The following is a 24,700-nucleotide window of genomic DNA, read 5'->3' as shown; positions in this document are numbered from 1 at the left end:
GTGAAAATTTGCAGTATCCAGTATCCATTATTAATTGATTTTAACACGAGAGCTAAAACACCTTACGTCTTACCCGTCACTGCCCGCACTGAAACTAGGTTTATTGTGCGGTATCGCTCCCTGTATATCTAGTAAAGCCAACCAGTGCCCTTATATAGCGCAAGGAGTCCCTCAACCAGTTTTTTGCTAGACACAATTTCTTCAGGTCTAGTTGTCCGGAAGATTCTGTATCTTTTACTCTCCAATGCCATGCATTCGAAGATTAGGTGTGATGCAGTTTCCACCCTCATCACAGATCCTACATTTAGGGTCCTCTTCCATTATACCCATTGTGTGTAGGTGTTTTTTGAAGTTCCCATGGCCGGTCGTCAGTCCAGTCATGAGTTTGTTCTCTTTCCTGTTCAATCCCAGGATTACAGAGCTTCTTTTAAAACATGGCTGGGCCATCATTTCCTTACCATGTTTTTGTTTATGGACCTTGGTCCAATATCCTACATGCTGTTTACTAAGCCAGTTCTGTAGTTCTATTTGATCATAGCCTTGGTGATTGTCAAGACAGGTTCCGGTCCAATAAATGGAGTTGTTGCCCCCATCCTAGCCAATCTATCAGTTTGTTCATTGCCACAGATCCCCTAGTGGCCAAGGACCCACACTAGGTTCACCCTATTGCTTCCCCCCAGCTCCACCAGAGCCCTGTGGCAATCTGCAACAATCTTAGATCTTGTTGCCGGAGCTGCCAATGATTTCAGGGCTGTCTGGCTGTCTGAATAGATGCAGATGCTACGGTCATTGTAGCACCTATGCATATTCTCCTCCACACATGCCCTAATTGCAGTAATTTCGGCTTGGAAAACAGAGGCGAGTTTCCCTAGAGAGATGATGCTCTCCAGTCTTGGCTGAACCCCATACAACCCTGCCCCAATGCCTTGGTCTGTTTTCAACTCATCGGTGAACCAAACGATGTCCCCCGTACGATGTCGAACTGTTTTCTCCCACTGCTCCCTACTTCCAATTATTATGTTGTAAGGCTTGTCAAAGCAGTTGGAAGTTATTGTATAGTCGGCAGTCATTTCCCCAGCCATACCTATATTTACCTCACTCACTATGTTAGTGTGTGATTCTGGCTATCCAAATGAGCCCCAGTTTTGGCCAGTTTTAAGTCTGTATGCCCCAGCTGCTGCCTCCATCTTAACCCAAAGGTGAAGTGGAGGCATATCCAGCATGGCTTCCATTCCAGCAGTTGGTGTGCTGCTAATTCCGTCCGTTATGGCTAAACAGGCCAATATCTGCACCTTAGCAAGCTCTTTAGCAGCAACCCGCTGTTCTACATTCTTCCACCACACTACGCCCCCATAGGAAATCTTAGGTCTAGCCACTGTGGTGTGTATCCTATGCATACCCCTGGGGCTTAGTGCCCAGTTTTTGCCACAATCCCTCCTAGTACTCACTAAAGTACTTTTTGCCTTGGAGCAGATACTCTTAATATGAGGGGTCCAAGTTAGCTTCTCATCCAAGGTTACCCCTAGATATTTCACTGTCCCCTTCACACGTAGAGTTTCATTGAAGAGCTTTAGATCCCAACTTGCATGCTGAATATGTCTCTTCGTAAATGGCACCACAACAGTCTTCTTAGGATTAACACTCTGATGCTGTTTAATGCACAATATCCAACCCTCCTTGTGCCATATTCCTGACTGTGTTAGTGAATTTGCCAAGTATTACTATGACAAGGTCATCTGCGTATCCTTGGCAGAAGCATTGTCTGTAATTTAGTTCCTCAATGAGTTCGTTCACCACTAGATTCCACAATAGAGGAGACAAAACTCCTTCTTTTGGGCAGCCTCTAGTGGTCTTAATTACCATCTTTTTTTTCATCATGGTACCTCCTACCTTCCTTCCACTAAGCATGGCCCTGGTCCACCTACATATAGTGGTCCCCAGGTCATGCAACTCTGCTGCCCTTACCATGGAATCGAAGGTCGTGTTACTGAAGGCCCCCTCAATATCCAGGAAGATGCAGAGGGCTATTTCTTGGAAGTGAAGTGCTTTTTCCACCTTCCCAACGAGTTGGTGGAGAGCTGTCTCACATGATTTACCTGGTTGGTATGTGTGTTAGTTCAGGTGTAGAGCGACCCTACTTAACCCCCTCTCCCCAACATATACATTAACCAGTTTTTCCAATGTTTTGAGAATGGAGGAGGACAGACTGATTGGTCTCGTATCCTTGGCCTTGGTATGATCAATTCTCCCTGGCTTTGGGATGAAGACAACCTTCACTGCCCTCCAAGCATTGGGAATGATTCCTACTGCTAAGCTAACCCAGAATAGCCTGCATAGGACTCTTATAAGCTTTCCTCCTGCCTGTTGCAGGAGGGTTGGAATGTTCCCACCGCCCACTAGATTTTGTTGAAGTTCACACACTCCTTGTCCGATTCCCAGTTCTCTCTTCGAGTGCCTGAAAACCGTTGTCTCTCTGGGGTCACATACTGGTCTGTGTTACCTGGCAGAGCACATTGAGGAAAGTGAGTTTTGAGGAGCAATTCCAGTGTCTCATGTGCTTTCTTTGTAAATTCCCCATCCTCCTTCCTCAACATACCTCCTGGATTGGTTGGTACTCTAGTGAGAATCTTGTGAAGTATGGCTTGTGCAGCCGTGCCATCCACTTCCCCACAGAATGCCTTTCAGGGTGCTTCCTTTGCTTGTCTTATTGCAAGATTGTAATTGACAAGGGCCTCACGATATTTAACCCATTGTCCTTTACGTCTCGCAATGTTAAACAGTCTCTGTACCTGTTTTCTTTGCATTTCCAGTTTGTTATTCCACCTAGGAACACTCCTATTTGTGCACTTTCTGGTGATTGTGCAGTTGTCCTGATATGAGGTCACTATGGCAGAGGTAACAGCCTCTGCTACTTCCTCAAATTCTACTGGCTTCCTTATCGTGGTTTTAATTTCTGATAAACCTAAGTCAAGGTCCCTCCTATATGTCTTCCAGTCTTTTTTCCTGGGATTCCTGTAAGTCATGGTCTGTCTAATTCCCATTTCAACCTTGAATTTAATGTACATTTGATCCGATGAGGATGGCTCCAACACCACATGCCATTGTTTGACATACCGTATTTACTCGAATCTAAGCCGCACTTTTTTTCCGGTTTTTGTAATCCAAAAAACCGCCTGCGGCTTAGAATCGAGTGCAAGTAAGCAGAAGTTCTGAAAAATGTTAGGTGCCGCCACAACTAACTTCTGCCGTCGAATATATGTAGCGCTACATAGGCATGCTTTGCAGGCACAAAGATAAATACTGGCGTCAAAACCTCTGTGTCAGTAAATAAATTTAAAAAAAGGTGGAAGACGAGCTTTTTTCGCCGCCTCAAGTTTCGACCACTGCATTTTCATACATTATCCAACGAAGTAAATACAAATTCCGTATTGTTCGTCTTCGAATGTAGCAGTATTTCAATTTACTACGAAAATTCGACTGGCAAGACTATTCGGGATGTTTGTCAATATGGCCAACTCTACGTTCTGAATTTTTTCCTACCTGTGAGAAGAGATGGTTGCCAATAGGAACTTATATGATTTGTCAATCACATGCAGTATTCTCTTCACCATAAGAATAATATGAATATACACATTTTGCCATGTATTGTTTCATGTTTGCTGCTATCTCATTTAAATCCTGTCTGCGTAATAAACTACGAAACTAGAGTGAGACAACAGCAAACGCGGAAGAATATACGTATCGTGTCATGTTTATATTCGTATTATTCTTATGCCTAATAGTGATACAGTCAGAAATGAAGCACGGCAATTGACTAGATTTTTAAATCTAAGATGACTCTAATTTCTGTGCAGAATGTAATGTACTGAAGAGGCGTCTGCAAAGATTTTCAAACGGAGAAAAATTTTCCCTAAACTCTCGTTCAGACCATCTTCTTCCCCCCCCCCTCCCCCCCTCCCCTCCCGCCCGCATTGTAAGCAGCGGTAGCTCGCACAAAAGCAAGCCAGCCGTAAACACTAATTATCAGAATGCGACAAACAATGCATGACACAGTACAGTAATGCATTTTTAGCCTAGAGTGACGTAAACACCTATAACAAAGAGAACGGCACTTATCAGATCAAAGAAAAATAAGGAAGCAATTCAAACTAGACGAAGCACGTGAAAAAGGAAGGGCACCCGTATAAATACGGACGGAGCGCCTGACGCATATCCGTGGCTACCTGGTAAAGCTTAACTGCTAAGCTTACGACTCGAACCAAACTACTGCAGCTGTGTCGTCATTCATTCGAACTAAATTGTGTCTCATATTACAATGGACCAACTTTGTTTCGATCTGGAGGTGCGGCCTAAAACCTTTCTCTCCCCTTGAATTTCGAGTCTCAAATTTCAGGTGCGGCTTAGATTCGAGTAAATACGGTAGCTACCCATCGTCATGGAACAAAGTGTTATGTCAATTACTTCTTCCCTTCTGCTATTCTTGAATGTAGGTTCATTGCCCCTATTGAGGACCTCTAAGTTGTTAGTTAAGAGAAATTCAAGAAGGTACTCACCTCTCCTGTTGGTATCCTTGCTTCCCCACACTAGGTTGTGGGCATTGGCATCGCATCCCACCAGCAGTTGGTCACCTTGCCGATGGCAAATCTCTACCACTCTCTTCACCTCCAAGGGAGGGGGAGAACTTTCATAAGGAAGTTATGCTGAGGCCAAAATAATTTCCCTCGTGATACCTTCCTCACATTGCTGCATTTTGATGGTCATAAGTCCCTAGAGCAGAAATCCAAAATGGGCATGAAAGAAATGCCATTTCTAACATATATGCATGTTCTGGAGTTTCTTAGATTCCTAGAGTAGATCAGCTTACCTCCAGTGCCTCTGAGGCCCGATACGCCCCCTTTGTATAAATAGGGTTCTTGTATTAGGGCCATGTCCACTTCCTGTCTCCCCAGGCAGCATCTCAGGGCAGCAGAGGCCCCTTTACTGTGCTGCAGATTAATCTGTAGCACCTACAGGCTCCGTCTTAACTGCCATTTTTGAGTTCTTTGAGAACCCTGACGGTGACCTGCGAGAACCCAAAAAACAGTTTCAGGTCCTGCTCCTGCATCACCTTCAGGGACTTCTCACCAACCTCCACCGCCAGGGTTCGTCCTTCTGGAGCAACCTTCTGGTTAATCACTCTACAGTCTTCTGTCGGGACTTTTGGGTTCTGGGCCCCTATTTTCCTGAACAGAGTCTTGGGAGAGACTTCCTTAAGGATCTTAGGTACCCATAATGATATCTTTGCGTTCTTAAGAAGCTCTGCTACCGTCTTGACCAGCAGCTTCTCATCTTCCCATGGGGATATCATGGGCACATTGCCCTTGAGCCATTCTACTGTGTGCACCCCCTCACAGACAAAAATGAGTGCACCACAATCTAGATAGACCCTCCTGAAGTTGGGACCTGGGCCAGCATCCCCACCAATCTTTTCAAAGAGGGCCATCTGTACTAGTTCCTCCTGCTGTGAGGTGATGGCCACCAGTGGATAACCTTCCTGGATAACTGCCATCCTAAAAACCGAGACTGCAGTACTATAGGTCTGTTTCCCTATTTCGTGCCTCAGTTTTTTCTGTGCTCGCTTATCCAGGGAGGAGGGAGTTTTTGATTCCTCCCTTATAAGCTTACTACCTGTCTTTGACGTTGTGGGAGTCTGTGTGCCCCCTTCAACCAGAGACAGTTTTTTCCTGGCGGTTTCGGGTTCTGGTACCTTTACTTCCCTCCACTTGTTTCTAGGAAGTGATTCTTTTCCTTCCTTTTTCCTCTGTTCTTCGAGTAGCTTCCTCCTCTGCGCCCCAGACAAGTCTTTGATCTTAATATGGTCTAGCTTCTCGGTTACAGTTCCCACTTTTGGCTCAGGTCTAGACCCTGATTCAGTAGTGGAAATGCCTTTCATTGATCCTGTCTCTGATGTTTGAGTATCTGAGGTCTCAATTTACCCCTCAGTTTCTTTTTCTTTATTTTCTATAGTCGTGTCCATGTTGGTCCCACGAGATTTGGGGATCTAGAAGGTCCACACCACGAATAACCTGCGCGGTGTAAGGCTAATTACTCAGGGAGTTCACCCGGTATCCCTGAGGCTCCGTTTGTGACACATCTTCCCATGTGCCACGCACTCCTCAGCACGGATCACATCACACCTTGGGTTGGGTCAGGGAATAGAGTAGGACTAGGAGTGGATAGGGAAGATGGGACGTTGTGCGACACTATTAGTCTAATTCATTGGCTGAGACCTTTCCGGCAGTGGGTCCTTTACCTTCGGCATAGCACTCAGCTTCCCGCGGATACGCAAGCCTCTCCACCCGCGCGGACAGTGCTTCAAGGTGGTGTCCCCTGGAGAGGATCCATCATTATTAGTTGATATCAGATACATCTATTTGTGTTTCTAATTTGTGCTGCAATTGCTGCATGCAATCATTGCATGATAGACTTATGTATATTGTACTATTATTTGCTTTATTATGAAAGTATTCAGTGGAATGATTTCATTGCAATAGTGGTGTAACCTTATATAAGAAAACTAGCTACAAATAGCGCTCTGCAGAAATAGGTAAGTTCTAGAAAATGTAGAGAAAACAGTTACTGTACATCTGTTGAGTCTGATTATTAGCATGTAGTTGATTGACACTTGTATGTTTTTGCAGACTATTTAGAACACAGTTGCACAGTCTTGACTGTACTAAAACTTTGTATAATGTCAAATATATTTAAACGGTGTACATAATTTGTAGCAGTTAATTTACAATGTAAAGAGAAAATCACAGTTATAATGTCTTATTACAAAATGTAGACATAGAAAAACTGCAAGAATTTACAGAGGAGAAAGAACATTGAGGAAAGGACTGCATGGGGCACATGCAAAAATTTCTCGGACTAGTTGCCTAAATGTAATAGAGATTTATTATAAAATTAACAAAGTTGGAGATATTAAGAGAAATGAGTGAAATAAGTATAGTACAGATTGAAAGCTTGATAAAACCACTTGACTGTTGGTACACAAGTGTCATCATTTATACTTCTTGGCCGCGCAGTTAGGGGTGCCATGTCACGGATTGCTCGGGCCTTCCTGCCGGAGGTTTGAGTCGTCCTTTGGGCATAGGTGTGCATAAGTTAGTTTAAGTAATGTGTAAGTCTAGGGACTGATGACCTTATCAGTTTGGTCCCTTAGGATGTCACACACATTTGAACATTTTTTTATACTTCTTGCAGTAATTAAGAATATTTTCCCAGTAGTCGCACACCCATTCAAGAAGTGTGCATATTAATTGTTTTCAGAGACATATTTTCAAAGGTGGAACAAAGATGGACAAGTGTGAGGATTCTTTGGGGCGGCGGTGCAGTGTGGTTAGGTCTTTGAGTCAAGAAGACATAAGTGTAAGTAATTTTTTTTAATACATTTACTCATTGCATAACAAGAAGTTACATAACTTTCCTATTGTATTCCACAGTTTCTATTTACAATCTGTTGCTGTTGCCACACTTTGTTTCGTATTCCTTTGCTCCACAGCATTATCATTTTATCATGCCCTGTTGTGTTGCTATATTTTTTCTAGCATCTTTGAGCGAGTCTGATTTCCAATTACAAAGTGCTTTGAAATTTGAATTCCACTATTTTTGTGCTACGTAAGCCTTAAAAATAATTGTACTGCAAACTGACTAGGTTGCTCTGTTCTAATTTATAGTTTTCGTTAGTTTGGCATTTTGTAGTAAAATTTAGTGCAAAGGTTGAGAAGAGGCTATCCATGCATTTGCCATTGGTGCTTGTAAGCTTGTTAATTTGTTTTTGATCAATGGTACTGTGTTTCACAGTGTGTGAACATGATTGATATTCCTTTGTCAGAATCTTTCAGTAAGAATCTTTATTTAAAATAAAGATAGTATAGCAGTGATTGCTAGGTACTTGTTTATTACGTTAATACTCCAGTAGCTACACAACTGCTGGTCACTTATCTTAACCAGTTAGTTTCTGTTCTGGTGTCATTGAAGCAGATACTTAGTTAACATTGTAATTTAAGGAATTGAAAGTAATTGCAACGTGGCAGAATATCAGTATTATGGGAGCATGTTTTTTTCTGTTTGATAATCGGTGATGATATTTTTTGCCCTTTTACAATATCTACAGATAAACACTAATGTGAGAAGAAAGTCTTGTACATTTGGTGTTGTGCCCCTTCCAGATATTGAAAATATTAATATTGTTGACATAATCTTCAGAGTTTCATTTTATTTCATTGCTGAACTGGTGTTAGGCATATGCCAGTCAGCCGTGGCATGTTATATATAATGTTTTTTCAGAACATGCCAAAGAAATTTGCTAGTAACATTCCTGTAATTATTCAATTATATGACTGGTATGGTAATTAGCATACAAATTCTAATGATTTGCAGGACAGGGACATTTGCTTAGTTGCTTATTTCATAACCTTTGAAAAAGTAATTTATTTCTCTGCAGATGCAGTTTTCAGTCTTTTCAACACTGAAAGGGTCATAGGCAGAAGTAAGAACCTGCATGGTATATGAAATAAATTACATGCAAATGATCATATCAAATATGTTACTTATGCGACACAAATTTCTTAATTGTTTGAACTTGAACCTTGTGCATAATTTTTTGCACTATCTTCACTTCATGAGCATGACTTTTAGTTGCATCTGATTCTGTGAATTCACTCATTTGATTCTGATGTACATTTAATTTCGGGGTTTATTCCAGCAAGGTCCCCCCACCCCCACCCCCACCCCGCTCCATACTTATCTCTTACACAGTTAAACCGACTATTCATGTATCTGCTCATCCAATCCAAGAGTTACCTTCTAGATTAATTATTCATAGACAGAACAATAACAGTATTTCAGTTTGTGACATCAGTCATACGTGCTGTAGCTTGAAAATTGAAACATATCAATTTTACCTGTAGATATTGTTTTATTGTGGAATACTATCCCAGGTGCAAATCATTATGTAAAGCTATTATCAGGCAATGAATCTGAGGAGGAGAGGCCAGACACACACACTGTGACCCACTGATTTTGATGAGTTTCAGCATAGTAATTATCAACCACTCAGAAGTAATTCCTGTGAAAGAGTAGCATATGTCATAACACTTCTCCAAATTCAAAACTGTGTACATGGGCTCATATTACACTTTTTGCAGTATCTCTTACTGTTTTATTCTTCTTCGTTATAATGCAGTGTGTCATACTCCTTATCTACAATGTATTAGCTGGTGGAGAGGAACACTGGATTAATGTCTCATTGCCCCTATTCACTTGGTCTGTTGGCTAACAACTTCCTTTGTTCTCTGATATCAAAGTGAAAATTCATGGACTCCTATTTTCATCACTTCAATAAGGCATGTTTTTGAGATATCAACATCAAAATAAAAAATAAAAAAATTCCAGGATTGATGAAAAGGTGTATAAAAGTTAGTTAATTGCAAAGGCAAATGTGTGAGAAACAATAAAATGTTTTGTCTCAAAACATGTTTTTATTTATTTTTGTTTGTAAAAAAGGCAACTCATATACAGAGTGATTTCACATCAACTTGCATTCTCTGTGAAAGAATAAAAAATATTGCAAAAAGTGAGATTCAAACACGTCTACCCAGTGTTGAGCAGGATTTTTATGCAGGCCTTATTTTTCTTCATGACATTCACATTTGACCAGGACTTTCCTTCTGACATATATCTCCAACTAATCAAAATCAAATATTTTTAAATTTCTTGGAAACTATTAGTATGCAGACCTGATAAGTAGTAATAAGATTTCCTTGGTTTTGAGTGGTCTGATGAATCCACCGGTTCTGGAATTGACCTATCATGACATTTGACATGATTTTTTTCAAATGTATGTGCAAATCAGTTGGTTTTAGTGTCTGGTCATACTTCATAAGGCTCAATGAAATAGCTATTTTCATTTTGGTCTCTGCCTGAGTGTTCGGTTTCAGGGTAAGAAGAACTGAATTTATTGAACTTACTAATTTTAATAATTTCTGCATACAAAAGGGGCCACCTAAAACATGTAGTCCCTCTTCCTTTTATAATTTGTGAAAAAAAATTAACCTCTTTGTGTCTTCTGTATCAAAGTAGTCTTAAAAATGTAGAAAACAGGAAATGAATCTTTCCATTTGTATGTCTAGATTCAAATTTACTTCCAGTTGTTTATGTGTAAAATGAAGTATTTACCATAACAATATACACTCTTTGAAGGAAAAGAAAGGGATTTGACTAACTTAATATTATTCTTGTTTAGTACGTGATTAACACTTTGAGTTGGGTCCCACAGAATGGACTTATTTGGACACTTCTTTCATCCTTTTTCTTTCTGTGTGTGTGTGTTTTTTCTGTCTTTTCAATTTCTGTGGCTATTTGGAATTTCCTTCATTTTCAGACACCAACAAGAACAGGCGATCGTATTAAATTATTCCAGGAACATGGAAGTGGTGGATTCACTCCCCTCTGTGAATTCCCTACTTTGAAAAAATCATTGTGTGACTCTAATTCAACCGTAGTACGCCTAAGGTACTCAAGGAAAACTGCCAAACCACTGTTGTTGAGACGGCGGCTGATTTGTGTTGATTCTGAGAATAGCATGTGTGAAGAAAACAGTGTTATGCTGAAGTCACTTAGGCATAATAACTGTGACTCTAGTAGTGGATCCCATTCCAGCAAATGGGATGGCTTACATAAAAATTCAGTGAGCAATAAGTCTCAAATGAATATTGCTTTTAGCTCAGTGCAGTGCCAACAATCTACTGTTGATACTCATAATGAGTTATTAGTAAATGATTACTGTGACAGACATCTTATAAATGGTAACATTCCCCTTACAGTTAGAAATATGAAATTAATTGGTGTACCTGAAAGCCTGAGTAATGGGAGATTGTTTCATGCAAAGTCTGTGACTTTTGAAGCAGAAGGTGATCACAGTAATTCCCCTGCCTTCCATGTCAACCTTCATACAGCCTATCCAGTGACAGCACCTTTACATAACTCAAGTGATAGAAATTGCAGTGTATGGTTAAGTGAATTGGACACAGAACGTACACAAGCTTTACAAAGAGACCAGTCTCCTTCTGTTCTTCCATCTACCCCAATCTGGGCTGCAAGTACACCTGCCCTGCAGGTCATCAGCTTAAACCAAAGCAGCTCCATATCACCCATCACCCGGTCTACTCAGAAAATGCCTAAAGCTATGCAGGTAAGCAATAAATCTTAAATGCGTAGACTCGTCCTTGCATGGAGGGCATAGGGTTGATGAACATTATGGACTGACTAGCAAGCACTGGTGAACTGGTTAAGTTTTGTGATTGGTGCAAATATTAAGTTCTCTTATGTGTAGCTTCAGTTTTTGTGCATTATGTGCAACTGAATAGTTGAAGAAGTAGAATTGAAATATTTAAGTGCACAGTGTTTTGTTTCAACAACAAAGTTTAGTGTCTTTCAAATAAGACAGTACATCTGGGTATATATAAAACAGATAACTATCAATTATTGCACTCATTTTAGTGGGAAGCTTTCTTGGTGACTGGTTGCTGCAATTAGTCAGTTTGTTGTGAATTTTTAGTAAAATAAATGATACATTGCTTGACACATGCATCTGAAATATACTCTCCTCACAGTCTGTTGTGCACTGCAGATAATTTTTAGCCTGTTCACACATATTGCAACCTGGACAGTGTGTATTGCTTTTTGTTATTTGTCATAAATTTTTGCAACACTTTGCAGATTCAGTTCAAGAACTACATTAGATCTTGGTATTATATGAGGTTAGTCATTAAGTGGCAGTTGGTGGTACTAAGTTGCAGTTTGTCTTCAAATGTCATATAATATGCTTGTTATCTTGATCAGAATGGAGAAGTGCAGCCGGTTGGGGGGGGGGGGGGGGGGCTACAAAGTTGAAGCATGGCTCACTGTTTGGGACTTACATCAACTTGAAAATTGTTTTTTTGACATCTCAGTTTATCATCTAATGCAAAAAATAGTAAAACATTTCTTTAAGGATTTCCAATTCACACCAAGGCATTCAGGATAATTGTTGGGCTGGGACAGTGAAATTACCACAATTTTGACTTAAAATAAGTCCTTTTTATTGAAATAGAATCGTATCGAAAATTGACTACTAAACAGTGGCCATTGAGAGAGCATAGCAGTAGATGCTGTAGTCAGACTAATTTTGCCAGTAGTTACAGCCACAAGTTGCTGTGTTTGTGAATTGTTCAAAATACTGTCATATTCAGTAACAACCTGAAATTACATGAGTGTGGAACAGTTTTTGCTCAGTGAAGTGTAGTTTGTGCAATTTTTGGACAATAAAATTAAATTCTCTGTTATTCATTTAGTGTAGAAAATATAACATTTCTAAAAGATAGCATTTGACTTGTTCTTTCTTTCTTTTTTATTATTATTATTATTATTATTATTATTATTATTATTATTATATAGTTGAGGTGGAAATGACAAAATAATATGTTATGTGTCCAAGTATGGACAACCACCAACCTGATCAGACTTGGGCCCTACTCCTTATTCTAATCCGATAATTTTATTGTTCGCACTATACTGCTATTAAGTTAAACTGTGGTTACCAATCCTCATTCAGTCTTTGCCTGTGTAGTGCTCCGGACTCTTCCTTTATATTGCAGCATACCAAAATTTTGGTAGTTGCCACAGATGAAAGTGAACTTCACGAACTGTTTAAGTGAATGCAGTGTGTCACTTTGAGTTTAAGCGCTCATTTCCACAAGTGATCAATTCTTTATACCTCTTTGAGAAATGTAGATCAGATTTGGAATGACATACTAGTTTGCCTTAAGATGAAAGCATTATGGCTTTAAAGCCCTTACTCTAGACTAGAGAGGAAGCTTCCCATTCTTGAAATGGGAAGACAGGATGTTACATAGGTAGACCTACTTTTGTTCCATTCAGATTATTAAGAATTATTGTGTAAATTGTTTTTTTAGTGTACTGACAAAGTACATCAACCCTCAGATACCGTAGAAGTATTTGTTGTATCTGTTCTGTTTTCCAAAATGAATCACTTCTGGCACTTTGTCATCTTTCCTTTTCTGTTATTTTGGAGTATTTCATTCTTAACGTATACATAAGCTAAAACTCTTGTGTTGTATTTAGTAAATGTTGCAGTACAACATAAGGTCATTTTTGTTGTATCAGCAGATTACAATGAAATGAAAATAATAGGTTTCCATGATAAATGTACATGCACGTATGGGCAGTGTGGGTGGAATGTAGTTACTCATTAGTGAACATTAGTACAGGTGTGTGTATTTTTAAATCTGTAGTAGTTGTGAATTATGTTATGATTTTTGTTATTAATATTTTTTTAGTGTTTTTTGTGTTTTTGTTTTCAGTCTTCTCTGGAAGACTATTTTGTTGTTTTATTGATAGTATTTTCTATGTGGGAGCTATATGATTACTTGTAAGTACTTGGGGTACATTTAAAACATTTGATTAACCTTTTGAAGTGCGGTTTGCTCTTCTGAGAGTATTCAGTGATCTGTACAGTTATGTTGTGCCGTGTTAACAAAAATATACAAATAACAGTTCTCTCAGTGCTTTGAAATTAATCCATTTCTGCAGTCAGTAGTGGAGTAAACCGCAAAACAATAATAAAAATTGGGCACTAATGAGCACACTGCTACATGCCTTGTCACTTAGAGAATGGTGAAAATTTTGGAATAGTGTTTAATTTGAAACAACCAGAGAAGATGTATATCACCCCCCCCCCCCCCCCAATTCTTTAAAAGCCACAAGCTGGATACTGACTGGAAACAAATGTGCCCAGAACCATTTGTGAAATCTCAAAAGTATTTCTCCATTGACTGTGAAATTAATGTTTCCTCCACTCTTCCAAAGCTCATATCCTGGGTATGCTCTTGCACCTCAGGTGCAGGTGAAATGCTGTGCCAAATCTAAAGCATCCCTGTATGCAGTGTGTGTGTGTGTGTGTGTGTGTGTGTGTATGTGTGTGTGTGTGTGTGTGTGTGTGTGCGCACGCGCGAGAGAGAGAGAGAGAGAGGGGGGGGGGGGTAACTAATTACCTATATAACATATAGATAGAGAAGAGACAGAATCTGGGTGGGTAGCAGGTAACATTTGTAAACACGAAAAGTTATTTTGTTTTGTAAATGAACACCATTTTGCAGAGATGAGTGACATTTAATATTACATTCATTGAAAATAAAGCATATGATTTAGAAGTGAACATTGATAAACTGAAAAGTGTATAAGTGGATTTGGATTTGGGGAAGAGCAGTGTGGAGGAAAAGTTTAAACTTTATCTATTGCATAAGTAATAACAAGTGTCACTTTAACTTCACTCAGTTAAAAGGTGTACAGCTTTGCTTCCGCTGTTTGCTGATAGGTGGCGACAACGGTGAGTAGTGGTTGAAAGAAACAGATCGCAGTCGTCGGGCTGTTAGTTTGGACATCGGTCAACATAACCTCATTCAAACATTAGTCAATTTGTGTCTGCATCATAAAGTTGTTCTTGATTGAAGCTGTCAATTTACGAGCCTAATTCTTGTCTTTTGCGGGAGGTGTTACTGTTTTGTTTCAGTATGAAGAAAACAGTGGCTGAGTCTCATCAAATGCTCTCAAGTACGTTTGGTAAGGATGCTATTAGTGAAAGAATGTGTCACAAGTGGTTTCAATGCTTCAAGAAAGGTGATTTTAATGTCGTAGACCAGCATGGTGGTGGGAGAGAGAGTGTTTTTGAAGGTGCAGAATTGGAAACATTGCTGAATGAAGACTCAAGTGAAACTTGAGAAGAATTGGTACAATTAGTGGGAGCAAGCCATTTCAAAACATCTCAAGGCTACGGGCATGACTGAAAAGAAGGAACTTGGATCCCGTGTGAGCTGAAACCAAGAGACAAACGGCGTTTGTGTTTCTGAACAGTTGCTTCAGAGGCAAAAACTGAAGGGATTTCTGCATAGCATTGTGACTAGGGACGAAAAATGGGTTCATTACAACAAACCTAAACGCAAAAAATCATGGGAATTTCCCTGCCATGCTTCCATGTCCATAGCCAAACCGAATATTCACTGCTCCAAGATAATACTCTGCATTTGGTGGGACCAGCTCGTCGTCGTGTACTATAAGGTGTTAAAACCATGTGAAACATTCACAGGTGCTGGTTATTGAACGCAATTAATGTGTTTGAGCAGAGCATTAAAAGACAAATGGCCGCAATACAGCGAGAGGCATGATAAGATGATTTTGCAGCACGACGACGCTTGACCCCACGTTGCAAAAGAGGTCAAAACATACTTGGAAACGTTAAAATGGGAAGTCCTATCCCACCCACCGTATTCTCCTGACATTGCTCCCTCTGACTATCACCTGTTTAGATCACTGGCGCATAGCCTGGCTGACCAACACTTCCAATCTCATCAAGAAGTCACAAATTGGATTGATTCGTGGATCACTTCCAAAGATGAACAATTTTTTCGACGCGGGATTCATGCACTGCCCGAAAGATGGGAGAAAGTAGTGGCCAGCAATGGAAAATACTTTGAATGATACATGTGTAACCAATTTGTTACATTAAAGCCTCAAATGTTGGGGGGGGGGGGGGGGGGGGGAGGCGAAAGCGAAGTTGTACACCCTGTAGTACACAGGTTACTTCATTTCTCCAAAAAAAAGAAAAAGTTATGGTATATAACTTTCCAAAGAATTGCAACTGCTGTTACTGCTAATAAACTACTTGCTGAGCCGTGTTATAGTGGTGTGCACATAAAAAAGGCAGTTGGTGGACATGCATGTGACAAGGAGCAGTATTCCATGTAATGCCCCAGCCAGTAGCTTCATTCTGCCATGTCTGCCTGCAGCAAGCAAGCTCTTTGGGGGATGCATAGAACATTTTGCCTTGATTTTCATGTTACTTTAGATATGATGAGGTTACTTAGCCACTTTAGTGTTCATTACACTGGTCAGCAGCAACAGTACAATTCAGGTTCAGAGAGAAAATGTGGTGGACGTAACTAATTTGAACCTCCTGATTCTGAAAATGATGTTGCTGTTAGGTTTTTGTCATCGGTCTCCAGTTTGATGTTATTGAAGTATTAAAATACCAGTGTCTAAAAGCAGAGGCTGCAGTGGTCTTTGTATCTACTACATTAAATTTGTACAATTATAACATAGTTTGTCATAAAATTAAGTTACTGTGCTGCCCTAGGCCTAATGTAGATTTTTACAGTCAAACATGCAACATTCATATCCTGGATGATGACGATGACGATGATTGGTTGAATCCTCTTGTTGATAACTTCCTTCAGACACTTAAAAATAAAACCAGGCTGCAAGCTCTGATTGAATTAATTTTTCTTCAAAATTCTTACAGCATATTTATTAACTTTCTAATCTTTAGCTCTATAAAAATCGCTTCTTTCAGTTTCATGTAACTTAACTGAGAGATCACTCCATGTAGGTGCATGAAACTGTTACCACTTTTGTCTGTCTTCTTCACCAAATTTTTGATATATGGCAGGGGAATGAAACAGTTTGAGAATCCACCAAAGGATTCGAATTTTCTTTCCATGGAGCGAATTCCTTTTGCGGTGTCCACAGTATAATTGTATAATGTTTCTGTTGCATGGCTGTCCCAAAGACAAAAGAAACAACAGTACTTTGTAAAACCATTCTGGAGACCAGTTAATAAACTAGTTATCTTCAGATTGCCACATATTTTTAGATTTCTTTTGTATAGTTAATATCGTCAGTTAGCTCTGATAAATTTATGTAATTCTCTTTCATCACTCAACATCCTACAGGTACAGATGGAAAAGTATTGCAATTATCTAATAGTTCAGCCTTCAGGCTTGTCTATAAACAAGTGCCACTCTGTAGCATGGTATGGTGTATTTAACTATTTTTATTAAACCTAATGCATAAATACAAGCACAAATGTTGTCCACCATGCGGTAGTATGGCATCAGATATTTGTTATGTTGTCCGAAGTGAATAATTTTTGTTTCTTCATTAAGTTAGTTCCATTCCTTTGGATGTGAAGACAAAAATTCTGCTAATTTCTTGGATAAGCATAATTCACAAACATCACTATTCAGGTCTACTTGGGTTATTAAATGTGGCCTTTGTTCTGGAAAGTGGCCTTCATTTGATTGACACTGTGCTTCCACTGAGTTTGTAGATGAATGGTCAGAATCAGGAAATTCTTCCCATAAGGATGAAGGAGCTGGTGCTGTTAAGTCTTCACCATGGGGGACAAGTCTAATTGCCAAGTGTAGGTTAGGATACTCAGTTTACTTCTTATTCTTTAATGGAAAGTTTGTTATATTTGTCAAGCATAAGTAGCAATTGTCATGGTTTCAAAGCACCTTAACACTGGGGCACCCACTTTCCCTTCCGACTCCTCGCACACCTACTCCCATCTGGACCTATCCTTCTGCACTACCCATTGTCTTGAGTGGTCCGTTTTTTCTGACACCTACTCGAGCAACCATTTCCCTTGTGCTATCTGTTTTCCGACTCCTGCGTCATCTGCATGCACGCCTAAATGGCAGCTTCCTAAGGCTGTCAGCTTTACTCCTCCCTGATGACCTTCGAAGAAAGAGATTTCCCAGTTGTGATGACCAGGTGGAATATCTCACAAACTTTATCCTTACTGCTGCAGAATGTTCCCTCTCCCGCACTTCCTCTTTATCACGTTGTGTCCCAGTCCCTTGGTGGACTGAGGCATGCCGCGACGTGATTAGCGTACGGAGACATGCTCTCCGCGGTTTTAACCGGCACCCTACTCAAGCAAACTGCATTTATTATAAACAGATGCGTGCAAAGTGTCGTCTCGTTCTTCAGGATAGCAAAAGGGCTAGCTGGATTTCATTCACTAGTTCTTTTAAGAATTCCACACCTTCCTTTGTCATGTGGGCCAACTTCAGACTGCTCTCTGGACCAAGATCCATTCTCCAATTACCGGCCTGACAGTAGCTGACGATGTCATCATGGACCCTATTGCTATCTCCAACATTTGGGGCCACCATTTTGCATAAGTTTCGAGCTCTTCCACTATCACCCTGCCTTCCTCCATCGAAAACGAGCGGAGGAGGCTCAGGCAATACCCTTCTCTTCTCAAAATTGGGAGTGCTACAATGCTGCCTTTACTATGAGGGAGCTAGATCATGCTCTCAGTTCATCCCGATCTTCCACGTAAGGGCCAGATGCCATCCATATTCAGATGTTGCAGCACCTTTTTCTTGTGTCAAGTGCTTTCTGCTTAACACATACAACTGCATCTAGGCAGAGGACACATGTCCTGGATGCTGGCGTGAAGCCACTGTCATACCCATACCTAAGCCCGGTAAGGGCAAAACATTTCCTTCTAGCTACCGCCACAGCCCTCTTATCAGCTGCGTTTGCAAGGTGATGGAACGTATGATTCATGCCCGGCTGGTGTGGTGGCTCGAGTCTCGCCATTTACTAACTAATCTAACTAATGCACAGCGTGGATTTAGAGCGTGGTGTTCTGTAGTTGACCATCTCGTTACTTTGTCCACTCATGTCATGAATGGTTTTCTGGAGAAATCCCAGACTGTTGCTATGTTTTTCGATTTGGAGAAGGCCTACGACACCTGCTGGAGAACTGGTATCCTCCTTACTCTTTATACGTGGGGCTTCCAATGGAGCCTGCCCTGTTTTCTTTGGGCATTTTTACATGACTTGAGTTTTCAGGGTGCATGTGGGTTCTGCCTTGTCGGATACCTCTATCCAGGAAAATTGTGTGCCTCAGGTTTCTGTCCTGAGCATCAACCTCTTTGCTATTGCCATTAACCCTATAATGGCCTGTCTCCTTCTGGGTGTCTCCGGCTCCATTTTTGTTGATAATTTGTCCATTTATTGCAGTTCTCCGTGGACCTGTCTCACTCAGCGGCAGCTTCACCGATGTCTTGATCGTCTTCACTCCTGGAGCATCGACAGTGGCTTTCACTTTTCCACTAACAAAACCATCTGTATGAATTTCTGGTGGTGCAAATGGTTTCTCCCACCATCTTTACATCTTGGGCCTGTTACCTTTCCATTTGTTGAAACTACGAAATTTCTGGGGCTCATGCTGTATAGGCAACACTCTTGGTCCTCCCATGTGTCTTACCTGGCAGTCCGTTCTATGCAGTCCCTCAATGTCCTGTGTGTCCCAATGGTACTTCCTGGGGTGCCAATCAAACCACCCTCCTCCGTTTGTACCGGTCTTTCGTCGGTTCGAAAATTGACTATGGTTGATTTATTTATGCGTCTGCATGTCCATACCTCTTATGCTGTCTCAACACTATCCACCATCATGACATCCGTTTTGCCACGGGTGCCTTTTACACTAGCCTGGTTGAGAGTCTGTATGCTGAAGCTGCTGAACTACCAATGTCCTATTGCCGTGACTTTCTCCTCAGCAGGTATGCATCCCATTTGTCTGCCATGCGTGGCCACCCCTCCTATGCCTCCTTCTTTCATGATTCCTTTGATCATGAGTACAGGGCTTGTCACTCTTCTGTTACCTCCTGGAGTCCACTTTTGGCACTTCTTATGGTGGCTTAATTTCACACTACCTGCAACTTTCCTGGTGGGTGGGGAACCCTTCACCACCCGTGTTAATCTTGGCTTTTATACACTTCCTAAAGAGACTACTCCAGCCTCGGTCTATTGCCTTCAGTTTCACAACCTTCGCATGGAACTTCGTGATAGTACCTTTGTATACACTGATGGCTCTTTGACTGAGTGGGGCCGGGTTTGCCTTTGTCATTGGCACCCGTGCCTTTAAATTTTGGCTTCCGGCAGACTCCTCACTATTTACAGCCTAGCTCTTCACCCTGCATCGAGCCACAGTGTGCATCCAGTGGCACAGGCTTTTCAATAGTGTCCTCTGCTCAGACTCACTCAGTGCCCTTCAAAGTCTGTGTGTGCTGTACACTGTCCATCCCTTAGTGCAGCAGGTCCAGGAGAACTGTCACTTGCTCACTCTTGGTGGAGCCATTGTCATGTTTATGTGGGTTCCTGTTCATGTTGGTCTGCCAGGAAACAAGGCTGATGACACTACTGCCAAGGCTGCAGTCCTCGTGCTTCAGTCCTCGAATATCTGTATTCCCTCCGATGATCTCTGCGTTGCCGTCTGCCAGGAGGTGGTGTCCCTTTGGCATCGCCAATGGTCCTCCCTTCAAGGGAATAAGCTTCGGCTTATTAAGCCTCTCCCAGTGCCTTGGACGACCTCCTCTTGGCCCTCCCACCGGGAGGAGATTATTTTAACTTGGCTGCTTATTGGGCACTGCCTTTTTAGCCATCGTCATTTGCTAAGTGGTGCTACCCCACCACTTTGTACATATTGCACCCAAATTTTAACTGCCCACCACTTCCTGATGGACTGTCCTTTTTTTAACCATTTATGTTCCAGCTTGGGTTTGCCGTCTGATTTTATCAAGCGTTTTAGCAAATGACGCTTGGGCTGTCGACCGCGTTTTACTTTTTATCCGCCGAATCAATATCAAATATCAAAGGCCATTTAATTTTTAGTTTCGGACCTCCATTTCTGTATGGTGTCCTTTTTTTTTTTTTTTTTTTTTTTTTTTTAGCCCCTTTACGGCATGCCTGCTTTTAGCTATCTTCTCTTCTGTCAGTTGGGAATGACGTATGGTTGCTTAACTCCTTTCTGTGTTCGTGTTCTATAGTTCTGACTTGGGCACATATACCCCAGTTGTTTTTTGCATCCTAAAGCACAACAAAACAATGTTACATTCTAACAATAATTCACAGTAAAGTTAATAACAGAAAAGTCACTGTCCTTATTCTTTCTATACTACTTTCGAACAAAAATCGCTTAAAAATTATACAGCAAATCTCTCAACTATTACCACTTAGAGCTCCTAACTTTTAATCCTGACATGATGTACACTTTCTGATTTCACGTTTCATGTCACATTATGATATAGAATTAAGTTTAATATGTACTTTGTGTACCAAAATCCCTGTTGACCAGAGTGACAGATGGCCTAAAGCAAACATAAGTATTACCTTAAGAACTGACAGTAATAGTTTTCTGAACATGGAAATTCTACTAGGGAGACTCGGAAGCAGCTGAACCAGTGGTCTAGTGTAGCAGTCACCTCATCATTGCCAGTTACCAGGGTAGGAAGTGGCTGGAGGGTGAGACGTGGGACAGACACAGAGAGCACACTGGTGATGCTGCAAAGTATTCTCTTTCTCTAGGTGCACAAAATGCATTGTACTGCCACCTGCTTACACGCACACTGCTGTAGTACGTATCTAATGTCAACCTTGGAAATGTGTCCTTATGCTGAGGCAAGTATTATCTCTCTCTGTCAACTCAGACTGAACATTTTACTACGCATGTATTCTTGTGCTCTACCAGAAGGCAAAAGCTCCTGCACAGCATTATAGAAAATTATGTATAGAAATATTTTTAGCAGTTGAAGGACAAAAATTAAATGTTTGTGATCTCAAATGGTTTGTATTCACCCATAAATAATTCAACATATTTGGTAAGTACACAATGTTTTTTGATGGAGTGCATGTGTATGCCTGTTGCAAACTGTTTGTCCACTGCCACTGAGTTGATTGATTTTGACAGAACTTCTTGTAGCAAATAAAAACTCTTTCAAGGTTGACAGATAGTACCTTAGCATTACAATAACCCTTGTTTTATTTTATGTCAAGATAATATGCTGCTTTTGTAGGCAGTACCTTTCACTTGTTTGCTTGGCGACTGGAAAGTAACTAGGTATTGAAAAAGGCAAATAAATTCTACATTTACAATGCTAATTTATTTAAATTAATACCATGCATACATTGTTGTAAAAGAATGTGGATGCATACTTTAAAATTCGCTGTAGGTGCCAGTGACATCCACTTATCATCTCAAATGGCTGGTTATCAATCCCACAGTCCTCTGGAGGAAGTCACATGCCATGTTGCTGATAATGTCCTGAATATGTACTTCCAGTGTGCGAGGTTTTGTCCTTTACACTTCGTATTTTTCCCATCCACATAAAAAGTCACATGGTATCTGGTATGGACTTCTTGAAGCCCACTCATGTGGTCCGTGTTTTCCTAGCCAGTGTCCTGGAAACTTCTCATCCAATCACACAGACATAACATTCACAAAGTGAGGTGGTGCACCATCTTACATAAAAGACTCGTCACTATTATCCCATGCAGATACTGCGGGCCAGACACAATTGTCAGGCATCTATAGGTAGCTTTCTGTGTTCATTGTGTTGCACAGGATAAATGGACCGATAAAATTTGTAGCTGACATTCCATGCCACACAGTCTCTTTTGAGTGAGCCAATGTCATCTTCATTGTAATACCAGGCTCCTATTCTGCCCAATAGTTGTAACTGTGTCAATTGATAAAAAATTCAACATGGAATACAGTTTCATCACTCTCGAGGATGTTATTGAACAATTGAGGCTAATCGTCGTGCCAACCAAACATGGGCTCCCCACATTCTATGATCATGGTCTCCTGGTTATGGGGTCTCCACATTCAAGAATTTGATTCCTTACACTGATATGACATACCGCATACCTGGTGAGCCCACTTTCATGTGCTGCCATACATGTTGATTTCGAAGGGCTGACTACAAAAATTTCTTGCACTTTTATCAACAGATCAAGACATAGATGGACGGCCAGTTTGTCTTGCATCTTTTACTGAGCCTGTGGCCACTAACTGTCTGTTACAATTATTTATTGTTTCGGGACAAATTGTGGAATTCACTCCACTCACAATATGCTACAGTCTCTGCACCAGGGCACGGCCGACTTCCTTCCCTAATCCGATGAGACCGATGACCTCGCTGTCTGGTCTCCTCCCCCAAAACAACCCAACCCCTCTGCACAAGGATGATGGAATTCCACACCTCATAATCTGTGCTCACTGTTGAATAGTCAGGCAGTCAGCTATCTTTTCAGTTATTGTATGCATCATCATTCATGGCCACCATATTTACTGAAGAAAACAAGCTCTCACCATGGGACGTGGCAGGGGGTGGGGGGAAGTGTTGTGAGCGAGGAAGATGGAACAAATGCAGAATGTGGAATACAAGTCTGGCATGGGAGCCATATGTTTGCAACTGTATCAGTGCCAATATGTATTAAGATTCCATTAATATCAAAACTTGTACAGCCATTTTATACCTAGTTACTTTCCAGAAACCCTGTGTACCACTGTATGTTTCTTGTCTAGTCTTGCTATGTACTTAAAGAAAGCTTAACTTATTTTATCATCATAGGAAACAATGATGACTCCAAGAAGCAGAAAACCAGTTGTTGTTCTATCTGGATCTAATCTCTGCCATCTTACAAGTATTAATAATATGGACACTCCAGATGATGCTAATAGGATGCCTTCACCCATTGGTGGGAGTTGTGCCATTAAAGCATTTGTGAATGGTGACTGTGTGGGCACAGAAATACACACACCGATAAAACCTGCTGGTGCTTTTTGCACTATAAGTGATTGTGATAAAGAAAATAGCTGTTCAAGAAAAATAGTCCTGGAAAATGAAAACGGTATTTTCAACATGTACACCGATGGCCATGAAGCTGATAGTTGTAATGGTGGTTCCCTGAGCAGCCCGTTTAAATCATATCTGTCAAGTCGTAGTGTCCTTACTGCTTCTCCAATTGACTTGAGTTTTATAAGCCGTGGGAGTGATTTGGACTCTTCTGTAGAAGAACATAGGATTCTGCAAAGTGTTGAGAACAATCTGAGTGAATCATTATTGTTTTGCCTAAATGGAGGTCAACCATCTTCTCTTGATGATGAAAGTGTGGAAAATAGCAGGTTTGCAGCAGACAAACTGTGTGCTGTTCAAGTAGCTACCTCTGTACCTGTTAAAGATGTGGGGACTGAGTCTTCTACATTTTGCAAGAACTTTCTGCAAGAAACATCATTATGATGATGTTGATCAGGTATTTTTACGTAATCATCAGAAATACGTACTGAGGCCAGTATTGACATAATGTTGATAGTTCAACATTAACTGTATTTGTCCTAAATGTGATATGGAATACCAAAAACCTCTAACAATAGTATTTACAACCAAATACAAGAACTAACTTGTAATGTTTCTATGACACTGTAGAAAAATTTCACTGGAATCAGGCCAAAGTAAGACTGTTACTTCAAAAGTTGTCAAACAGAAGCTTCAAACTGTCTTGCAGCTTTCGTAGTGACATTAAATATTTAAGGATTCTTAGATGTTTCATATACCTTCTAAATGTCACATTATTTCAAATGTTTGGAAAAAACTTCCTTTTCTTAGGTTCTTTAAAGAACTTTGTGCGTATCAAAAATTAAGATTGTAAATTTTAAAACAGATGTAAACATATTGTAATATAGATTCTCACGTTAATTTATATTTCATTCAAACTGAAATGTTCATCTAGTTATAATGAGTTAATGCTCCTTTCTGTTTTGTTTATTGCATTCTACTTTCATGATGTATAGTACAAGAAACTAAGTGCCATGTACAAAAAGAAATATATTAACTTTCACCTATTTTGGTGCTATTACGGCTTACATAATTAAATTATTTTGAACAAAATATTGTGAGTACATTTCTGTTTTTGTATAACTCCAGTTTATATTGCCTTCTACATATATTATGTTGTGCACTTG

At 40.5% G+C, this 24,700-nt stretch overlaps 1 protein-coding gene across 6 annotated transcripts in view; it reads left to right on the top strand.

The window, feature by feature from the left end:
* LOC126187841 (rho GTPase-activating protein 19) overlaps nucleotides 1-24,593 on the top strand; it is a 117,358-nt gene extending 92,765 nt beyond the window's left edge. For 5 of the 6 annotated variants that reach the window (XM_049929149.1, XM_049929145.1, XM_049929148.1 and 2 more), the window contains exons 8-10: nucleotides 7,312-7,410; nucleotides 10,427-11,236; nucleotides 23,310-24,593. In XM_049929149.1, the coding sequence (XP_049785106.1) occupies nucleotides 7,312-7,410; nucleotides 10,427-11,236; nucleotides 23,310-23,978 (1,578 nt within the window). In that variant the 3' untranslated portion in view covers nucleotides 23,979-24,593. The remainder of the gene's footprint in view (nucleotides 1-7,311; nucleotides 7,411-10,426; nucleotides 11,237-23,309) is intronic. The other variant, XM_049929150.1, reaches the window with a different exon arrangement.
* Nucleotides 24,594-24,700: the final 107 nt, after the last annotated feature.

The sequence above is a fragment of the Schistocerca cancellata genome, chromosome 5, assembly GCF_023864275.1.
Source record: "Schistocerca cancellata isolate TAMUIC-IGC-003103 chromosome 5, iqSchCanc2.1, whole genome shotgun sequence".
Lineage (NCBI taxonomy): Eukaryota > Metazoa > Arthropoda > Insecta > Orthoptera > Acrididae > Schistocerca > Schistocerca cancellata.
The sequence above is the reverse complement of the archived record's forward strand: the minus strand, read 5'-3'. Positions and strand labels throughout refer to the sequence as shown.